The following is a 9,596-nucleotide window of genomic DNA, read 5'->3' as shown; positions in this document are numbered from 1 at the left end:
TAATCGCAGGAAACAAACTGAGGGTTGCTGGAGTGGGGGGTGGGGTGGGAGGGATGGGGTGACTGGGTGATAGACACTGGGGAGGGTATGTGCTCTGGTAAGCGCTGTGAATTGTGCAAGACTGTTGAATCTCAGATCTGTACCTCTGAAACAAATAATGCAATATATGTTAAGAAAAAAAAAAAAAGAAGAAGAAGGTAGCAGGAGGAGAAGAATGAAGCCGGGGAAATCGGAGCGGTAGATGAATCATGAGAGATGATGGACTCCGAAAAACAAACTGAGGGTCTAGAGGGGAGGGGGGTGGGAGGATGGGTTAGCCTGGTGGTGGGTATTGAGGAGGGCACATTCTGCATGGAGCACTGGGTGTTACGCACAAACAATGAATCATGGAACACTACATCTAAAACTAATGATGTAATGTAGGGGATTAACATAGGAATAAAAATAAATAAATAAATTTATATACATCACCACTACTACATAAGCTTCTGAAATATCATTTCTGCCTATACAACTGTGATTTTCTGTTTATTTTCAATCCCTCAGTATCTGAGGAATATTGTGCTTCATTAACAGCGAATTCTAGAGCTGGCATTCCAGTTCAAGGAGAGGACTAGAATCTCCTTGGTTTGTTGGAATAAGGATGTGGAGGGCAATGCTACAGGTGTCTGAAAAAGCACCCCAGTTGATGTTCTTCTGTAGAGGCAAGCACAGCAATCCCCTTCCCCAGCCTCACTGAGACTCACTGAGTTCCTTGGCATGATCTGCTAGCCTTAACAATCAGGCTAATTAGTGCGTTTCCCTGAGTACAGTGTCCTTTTTAGTAAAATCAAGCTAACAATACCTGTTTTGCAGGGTCGTTCATTATAAGTACTTACAAAATGAAGTATGGGTGTTGCCTGGCACAGTGCCTACAAGGAGTAAGCACTCAATGCCTGAGACTAGAGGGCCCTTTATGGTCTGGCTCTAGACTAGTAATCAATTTATTTATCTCTTCTTTATTCCTCTCATGTACCATATGCTCTAGTTACACTTTCCAGGATGACTTTTTGTCTCCTCATCTGGCTAAAGAATATTTCTCTGTTTTCTACTGTTTTTAAACCAGTGGGCTCCTATTCATCCTTTGCTGTCCAATACAAATGTTAGTTTTTCTCCTTAGCTCTTTTGTTGGATTTACCCACCAAAGCACAGGGGAATTAATCCTGATCTATGCTTCCTGTATTTACATTGAATTTTCTGTATTTCTTTATTATAATAGAAATCATAATTTTAGACAGATAAAGAGATAGATTCATGGATGATAGAAAGGCAGGTAGATAGATGATAGACAGACAGACAGAGAGGTAACTCAAGTCACCAGAAACTCTCTAAGATCAAGGACAGTTTCTTATTCATCTTTTTTTTATTTTTAAATTAATAAACTTTGGTATTTTTAGAGCAGTTTTATGTTCATAGCCAAACTGAGGAAAGCACAGAACTTACACATACCCAACCTTCCCCTCCTACACATTGCCTCCCCACCATCAACATTCCCCTTTAGTGTGGAACATTCATTATAATTGATGAACCAACATAATTATCAATGCAAGTCCAATGTTTATGTTAGGGTTCATTCTTTGTGTCATACATTCTCTGGATCTTTACAAATATATTATGACATGTATCTACAATTACAATGTCATATAGAATAGTTTCACTGTCTAAAAATACCCCCTACTCCACCCATGCATCCTTCTTTCCTCATCCTTGACCTCTAACAACCTCTAATCTTTTCACTGTCTCCATTATTTTTCCTTTTCCGCAATGTCATGCAGTTGGAATGATATAGTGTATACCTTTACAGATTGACTTCTTTCACCTAGCAATATGCATTTAAGTTTCCACTGCATGGTTTTGTGACTTGATAGCTCACTTCTCTTTATTGTTGAATAATATTCCATTGTTGGATATACCACAGTTTGTTTATCCATTAAATCTATGGAAAGATATCTTGGCTACTTCCAAGTTTGAGCAATCATGAATCATATTTATGTGGGTCTAGTTTTTGGTTATCTTCTATGTTTCATTGATCTGTATGTCTATGCATGTCTATCTTTCACCAATACCACACTATCTTGATTATTCTAGTTTTATAGTAAGACTTAAAGTTTGGGGTCTTTTGCCTTTCTGTATAAACTTTAGAATTTGTTTGTCAATATCTACAAAATAACTGGCTAGGATTTTGATGGGGATTATCCTGAATCTATAAATCAAGTTTATCTCTATACTACCTGAAGCCAGCATAGTCCTTGGCATATTTGGGGGGCCCCATTTATTTTTATTGATTCTAGATATCCACTGAGACAAATTAAAATGGATAATTTTCCACCTCCCCTAAATCTTAAAATATGTCTTCAGTGGTTGTTGTTGCAAAATAATCATCCCCTCTTCCCTATATGGTTGGAGGGAGGAGGGAAGGGGGGACCATGAAGAAAATCGTGTCATATGCTCCACAAGGACAAGGAAACTTCTTTGCCGATAGTCATACCCTAACACCTGGAGCACTTCCTGCTCTATCATAGAACAAAAAAATAGATATTTTTGAATGTTGAATGAATATGTTTTTTGGCCAGGGACCAACATGCTGAAACAATTGCAGTTCCCCAATACACCGTGATTTCTCTGCTCTAAGTCCCTGGCCTGAGCTATTTCCTCTACCTGGGACCCTCTTCTTTCCCCACTTTTCACCTAACTAAATTCTACTCAACCTTCAAGTACCTGCTGCTACATTGCATCTTCCTTGTCTGTATCTTCCATGTGCTTTGTTCCCTATTCTCTTTCCAAGGATTAGCACACTTTGGCATGCATTAGGTACTCAACACATAATTACTGTTCAAAATAATATATTTCACCCTGTTCAAGGATTCACTCAATATCATAAAATACATGTTTATAAATTGTAATTCCTGAATGAGTTATTCATACACAAAGGCCAAATCATTACTCTAGATTAGGGTCCATAATATGTTTTGGGATGTAGTATTGTAAGAGTATTTGGCATTTTCATTTCCCAGATCTATGGTGCAAACAGAATGGACACTCCAGATTTAAATTCTCTCTCTTATTGGAAAAATTGTCTCTAATATAGGAAGGCATCTTTCATCTCATCACCTTAAAGGCAGCTGTACTCCATTTCCTGACTGTTCCAGTTGCAGCTTCTGGTCTTCTGCTGAAAGATTTCATTCCATTATTTATTACTCGACCTATTTTTTTTTAATTTTGTTATTGTTATGTTAATCCCCATACATTACATCATTAGTTTTAGATGTAGTGTTCCATGATTCATTGTTTGTGCATAACACCCAGTGCTCCATGCAGAACGTGCCCTCCTCAATACCCATCACCAGGCTAACCCATCCTCCCACCCCTCTAGAACCCTCAGTTTGTTTTTCAGAGTCCATCGTCTCTCATGGTTCGTCTACCCCTCTGATTCCCCCCCTTCATTCTTCCCCTCCTGCTATCTTCTTCTTCTTTTTTTTTTCCTTAACATATAATGCATTATTTGTTTCAGAGGTACATATCTGAGATTCAACAGTCTTCCACAATTCACAGCACTTACCAGAGCACATACCCTCCCCAGTGTCTATCACCCAGTCACCCCATCCCTCCCACCCCACCCCCCACTCCAGCAACCCTCAGTTTGTTTCCTGTATTACTCGACCTATTAAATGTGAGTGGGAAGATTCCCTGGAAAGGTGTGTTACTGTGGTTACCAAGGGCTTCTCTCATCCCAAGAAGAGTCTGCTTTCTGGGGTGCAGAACAGGCTTTAAAATCAGCAGGAACAACACATGCTGAAGCAGAGATGTATGAAGTGCACAAAGAACCTGCTATTATTTTTAAAGCATCCTGGGAAATGCTGGAAAGGATTCTAGAGTTTTCTTTCAAAATGATAACTTATGGACAGTTTGAAGCAAAGCCATGGAAATGAAAAGACTTGATTCTCCTGCCATAGATGGAACAGTGACTTTTTATTCTCCTATCTTCCCCCACCTCAAAAAATGCATTTTTTATGAGAAAGTCAAATTAGCCTTGTCTTGCAGGCAAACACTCCTCACAGAACAAATAAGCCTTTTTTGTTGTTGTTGTTAAATTACAGAAACAGTGAAAGATTTATGATTCTCCTGGACAAAATCCTTTTGTTTTAAATAGTTGCCATTTTTCCATAAAGAAATCAGACACCTTGTTGGTGTTTTCTTATAGTAAACATAAGGTCACTGAAAGAACAGGCTAGATGAAAGATCACCCTGGTATTAAATTACTTCCATCTGCAAACAGTGTAAATCCCATAGACATAAAAAGAGAAGTTATGGTTAGAGTTCTGAAGTGTCATGTTTTTGGACTTGAAAAAAGTCCTTCTGCTGAGAACTTTATTCTATTGCCAAGATTAAGAAACATAAAGTCGTGACGCAGTAACTGGACCATGTCAAAAGCATTTTGCAGTAGAAATCTCTCTTGCTCACTTTTTCTCAGCCTTTTCCCTCCATTCACTTCTTGCATTATCTAACATTCGAGTTTATATTGGAAGAAATTGCTATGAATTAAAGTCCCATAGTGTTAATTCTCAACAGGTTTTTAAGAACTTATTCAAGGCATACAACTACTCTCCTCGGCTTTTCTTTTTACTGATTATACATTGTTTATGTTTGGGATAGAAGTCAAAATAGTATTTTTTAGAAACAAGGTCATTTACATTTGTAATCAATTAATGTTATCCACAGTTGCAATTTGACTAAATTGCATGGTAGTCTGTAAGTAGGACTTTTTCTCATCCAAGGTTATTAGTATTACTGTAAGAGAGGGCAGTGACTGTTGTGCTCTTTTGGCTTCTAAGCATCTGAACTTCATTCCTAGTTTTGAGAAATATATTATTGCATGAGTGCAACCATCTAAGGCTGAATATTTGCTTCTGAATCCCCTGAAGACAGGACATGGACATGAGCTATCCACATCCAAGATTTGAATCTGGAACAAGAGATGCAAAATGGTGGGCAAGTGCCCAGTGCCCAGTGGCAGTAAAGATGGTGGTGAGACAAGCACTTCATGGTCGGTAGTAGAAGAAGGCATCATGAGAAGAATATATCCTATGATGTGGTCTTTACTGCTGTTCCAGCTCTCCCATTCAATAGTTCAATGTTTTTGGACAAAAGCTTTAATAACTGCTTCAGTTCTTTCATCTGTAAAGTAGGAGTATGAATAGTTACTATCCCACAGTACTGATTCAAGGGTTGAATGTGTTAGTGCACGTTGAACAGTATCTAGCACATAGGAAGGTCTTCACTAGCATTACCTGTATGAGACACGATGACCTTCCTGTGGGTGTCCGCATAGACTGAACCACATTCCTCAGCCTTCTTATTCATTCTCTCCAGTGTTATGTTTCTTAAATTAACCAGAATAATTTTCGGTTGAATACAACCAAGAATCCTGACTGAAGTCCATCTCTAAACTGATTTTTATTTTCAACCATGAAACACTTTCACACTAGAGACTCATTTTAAGTTCACAAGTGGGGTATTTGTGAAAAAAATTGTTTCTCTTGATAATGCTCTATTTGTGAAATGCTATTACATAAAATTTCTGTGTTTGGCAGTAGCTATTCTGGCAATATTGCCATGTTTATTTCTTTCTGTGGTATAATTAAGAGGTGAGTTACAAGCATGCAGGTAACACTGAAACAGGAAAGAGTCAGAGCTTCTGTTTGTGCTAGAGGTGTTCACATGGAAGGACAGGAAAGAGAGGAAGAGAAAGGGAACATGGCAGACACACCCAAGAGTGCCAATGCCCTGGGCAGGGAGAGGTTCTGCTTTGGCCCATCCCGGGGTGGGGGGGGCGCTGTGGACTTTCCCCCAGCCGCTTACAGAGTGCCTAGGAAAGAGGGGGGGTTTCTGGACACAAGACAAAGGGTTAACTCAAACAAGGAAGGAAAAAAAGCAAAAAGGTTCCTGCTGGACACAAAATACTTCCTTTGAGCTGGACTTAATCCAGTTTCACCAAGTCAACAGGCTGGGCTCTCCCAGGGGCTGGGCTAGGGTTGGGGGTGGCACGAGGATATGGAGTATGATCGCAGTGAGACATGGGGATCGGGGCTGGGGGCAGATGCACAGGACACCCTCACTGTCCTTCCCCTGGATGGCAGCGGGGGCCTCCAGCAGACCCTCAGCCCTGCAGGCACCCAGATGGCTGGCACCTAGGCAGTGAGGCCAAGAAGGTAGGCAGGACCGGTGCTGGCCCTTCACTGATTCTGCAGGCGGCTACAGAGCTCCCGCAGGCTCCGCTCCCCAGCCCAGCTGCAGGTCTTGAGGCGGAAGGTCTTCAGCTCATCCCTGAAGGCTTCGTGGTTCATGGGCCGGTAGTCCTGGGGCTCACAGAAAGTCGGGTGCTGCAGGAAGAACTCCTTGTAGCCGCCCTTGAGGATGTACATCTCAGGATAGTAGAGGCTGGGGTAGTCGTTGGCGGCTCTGTCACGCTCCCTGATGAAACGACACATGCAGGGACCACGCTCAGATGAGAATTCACAGTGGAAAATGAGGATGATTCTCTTGTCCAGATTACAGGGTGTGATGGAGCTCTGTAGCAGGAAGGTCTCAGCATCCCGTTCCAGGGCAGGTTCACGGCAGTCTTGATGTGCCCGCCTTCATACTCGTAGGGGTACCTGCAGTCCACAATCACAAACCTCTCCACGATGTTGCTGAACTTGCCTGCCAGTAAGGCTGCCATAGTTTCTGGTGAAATGTACTTGAGATCTTGGTGCTTCCCATCCACAGTCTGCAGAAGGAAGGCCTTGGAGTAATCCCCAATCAGTTCCCAGTGGTCACTGTCCAGGATAGTTTCAATCTCCTCATGACACAAGGACTTGGAGCGGAGGACACGGGCTTTAGGTTCTTCGGCCTTCTGTTGCTCCTCTGGAGGGGTCACGCTCCTCCTCCGCTTGTTCTGTATGGGCAGGTCCCTGTCGTGGGGCTGCTCCAGCCTCTTGAGGATGGGTCGGATCACGCTGCAGGACATGGACGGAGAGTGGAAGAGCCTCTGGCACTTGCTATACATGATGAGGTCCTGCTCTTCCTCCTTTTCTGAGGTCTTGACCAGTGGGGCACTAATGAGGCTCTCCATGCCTGGGGGTACCGCGTTGTCGTCCTTTAAGTCACTCTCCAGGATGTCCACAAATCCATCATCTTCTTCAGAGGCCCCCTGGGTGGCAGTCAGGGAGAAGCTGCATCGGGCTGGGGGACTCAACTCCTCTACTTCCATCTTGCGCTCAGGGGTGAGACACATCAGGTCGGGAGCTGAGTTTGGTCTCTGGGCAAAGGCTTCTCTGCAGTTGGCCCACCCTGCCAAAGCATGGGCATGGCTGGGATGCGGGGGTTTCCATGGCATCCTGAAGACAAATCCATCCTCACTCTTCCTGCAGCTGCCAGGTGCTTGGGAGTTGGTGATGTTCCGTAGCACAGGGCTGTGGCCCAGAAGCCTCACCAGCAAGGACTGGAAACATCGAATGGTAAACTGCTAGTTTCGGATGACCTGGCTGGCTGCTTGGATGGTCTGCTCAAATGTCTGCTCTGCCATTTGGGGGTCCATGGGGCTGGGAGAATCCATACACAGACCTGCATCAGAAGATTCAGAGGATTCAGACGACAGGGAGGATTCAGATGCCCGCTGCCGGGACAGGGATAGGCATGTGAGCGGGCTGCCTACCTGATGCTTTGGAGTCTCACTGCCAAGCCCGGCGAGGTCGTGCATGGTCTGGGTCAGGGTGGTGACCGGTGAGGAAGCGGCCGCGCACTCCGGGGACCCCATGAGGGCGTGAGCTCCCAGCTGGAGGCCCAGGAGGTGGCTGGGACGTGGGGCGCCACCGCGCACGCCGGCAGGACTGAGAGAACTTTTGAAGTTCTTATGTCAAAGCAGAATGATTTTTTTAGTTCTGCTGAAAATAGAGAGGTAGTTTGCCTATTTGTATTTGCCTATGAGTCCACAAATATGCCTCAGGGAAAGAAGAATAACAAGCAATATTTATATGCTCATAAGGACGACATGGATCTTCAACTCCTGAAAACACAGGGCATAGGTCAAAGCTCTGTTTGGCTTTTGTCCAACACAGCCTGAAGATATTATGGAGACATCATCAGGGAGAAAACACCAGTGCAAACCACGTCACGACTGTCAGAAATCTGGTTCCATGTTTTAAGAATTCCAGAAAGTTGTCTGGGAAATAGTAACACCAGAAGCTTCCTTTGATTCCCTCTTTGATAAGATCTCTTCTCAGAGGGCTTGAAGGGAAAGAGAGAGATAAAAAATGATATTGACAAAAGTTCTAGCTGCTTCACAGGAAATCCATGTGGTTTGCATGCCTTATATAACTCTTCCTAAAAAAGGAAGACAGCTGTTTGCTGTACAAAGTTCCAGACTGCTGTGGCCAGTAGCTTCAGGCCACTAATTACAGTTTCAGAGGCATGACAGAGGCACACTCTTTTAAATCTATCTCATATCCTTCAATATCCTCAATTTCTTCTAAGTGTGGGCTTCTTCTCGTGGCCTGAGATTAACCTAGAAGAATCAGATATTTCTCTAACTTGCTAAATAATCGTTATTATAATTTTTACTGATGAAGGGTAGAATGTAGGGCTCTTGATGGGCACTTGTTGAGTTTCTACCCTGCATAGAGTACTAAGCAGATGTTGCACACATTTGAATAACCAGTTAGCTGGAAAAGCTTTTCTCTATCGACAATGACATATTTGCACTACAGCAGCGTGGTGGGGCTGGAAAGCACTGGGATAGGATTCAGTCCACCTCAACTCTTGCTCTGGCTCAAGTACAAACTGCCAGTGTGAGTTTAAATGAGACCTGTCCCTCTTTGTCGTCGGTGTCCTTACTTAAAAAAATGTGAGAGCTGACTGAGATCACCTCCAAGACAGTATCCAAGTCTAAACCATACATATAACACTTAATTTCAGAGAAAACTTTTTCCTAGTTAACAACAACGACAAAAATTCACAACACTCAGGTAGACCATATGTATCAGAAAATAGGATAATACCTTCCTTGTAGTCACAATCATTCCATTTATAACATGGATACATATTATGTTTGATCTGTTATGAAAAATACTTTACATACAAAATATCAGCAAATATTTTATTAATAATATCTGGTTATCAGGGAATATATTGAACCATTCATAAATATCATACAATGATAATAATACTGAAGATAGTGTTTACAGAGTATTTATCATGTGCCAAGCCCTGGTATAATTGTTTCAGTTATATTCACTCATTTGGTCTTCAAACCAGCCTTGGTATTAGACAGAATTTATAACTCTTATTTTAGAAATTAGAAAATTGAGACAAGGCACAGAATAAATGTATAGGAACTGGGATTTGAATTGTGGCAGTCCAGCTCCAGATTCTCTGCTTTTCAGCACTCTGTTACTTAAAGTTGAAGGTATATCTGGAGAGCAGGCTAATCCAACAATTTATTTTGTAAGACTTGGATGAAAGAGTTAAAGCAGAATTAGTTCACATTCTAATTGTATAGTTTATTACTTCTGCAGCCTGAG

At 42.4% G+C, this 9,596-nt stretch overlaps 1 protein-coding gene across 1 annotated transcript; it reads right to left on the bottom strand.

Moving 5' to 3' along the window:
* Positions 1-5,940: 5,940 nt before the first annotated feature.
* LOC118010280 (M-phase inducer phosphatase 2-like) lies at positions 5,941-7,849 on the bottom strand. Its single transcript, XM_035004429.1, is given in 2 exon segments — positions 5,941-6,640; positions 6,643-7,849. Coding segments are annotated over 2 exon segments (1,560 nt in total). The 5' UTR covers positions 7,835-7,849; the 3' UTR covers positions 5,941-6,272.
* Positions 7,850-9,596: the final 1,747 nt, after the last annotated feature.

The sequence above is a fragment of the Mirounga leonina genome, unplaced genomic scaffold, assembly GCF_011800145.1.
Source record: "Mirounga leonina isolate KUSES-001 unplaced genomic scaffold, KU_Mleo_1.0 Mir_129, whole genome shotgun sequence".
NCBI classification, from domain to species: Eukaryota; Metazoa; Chordata; class Mammalia; order Carnivora; family Phocidae; genus Mirounga; species Mirounga leonina.
The sequence above is the reverse complement of the archived record's forward strand: the minus strand, read 5'-3'. Positions and strand labels throughout refer to the sequence as shown.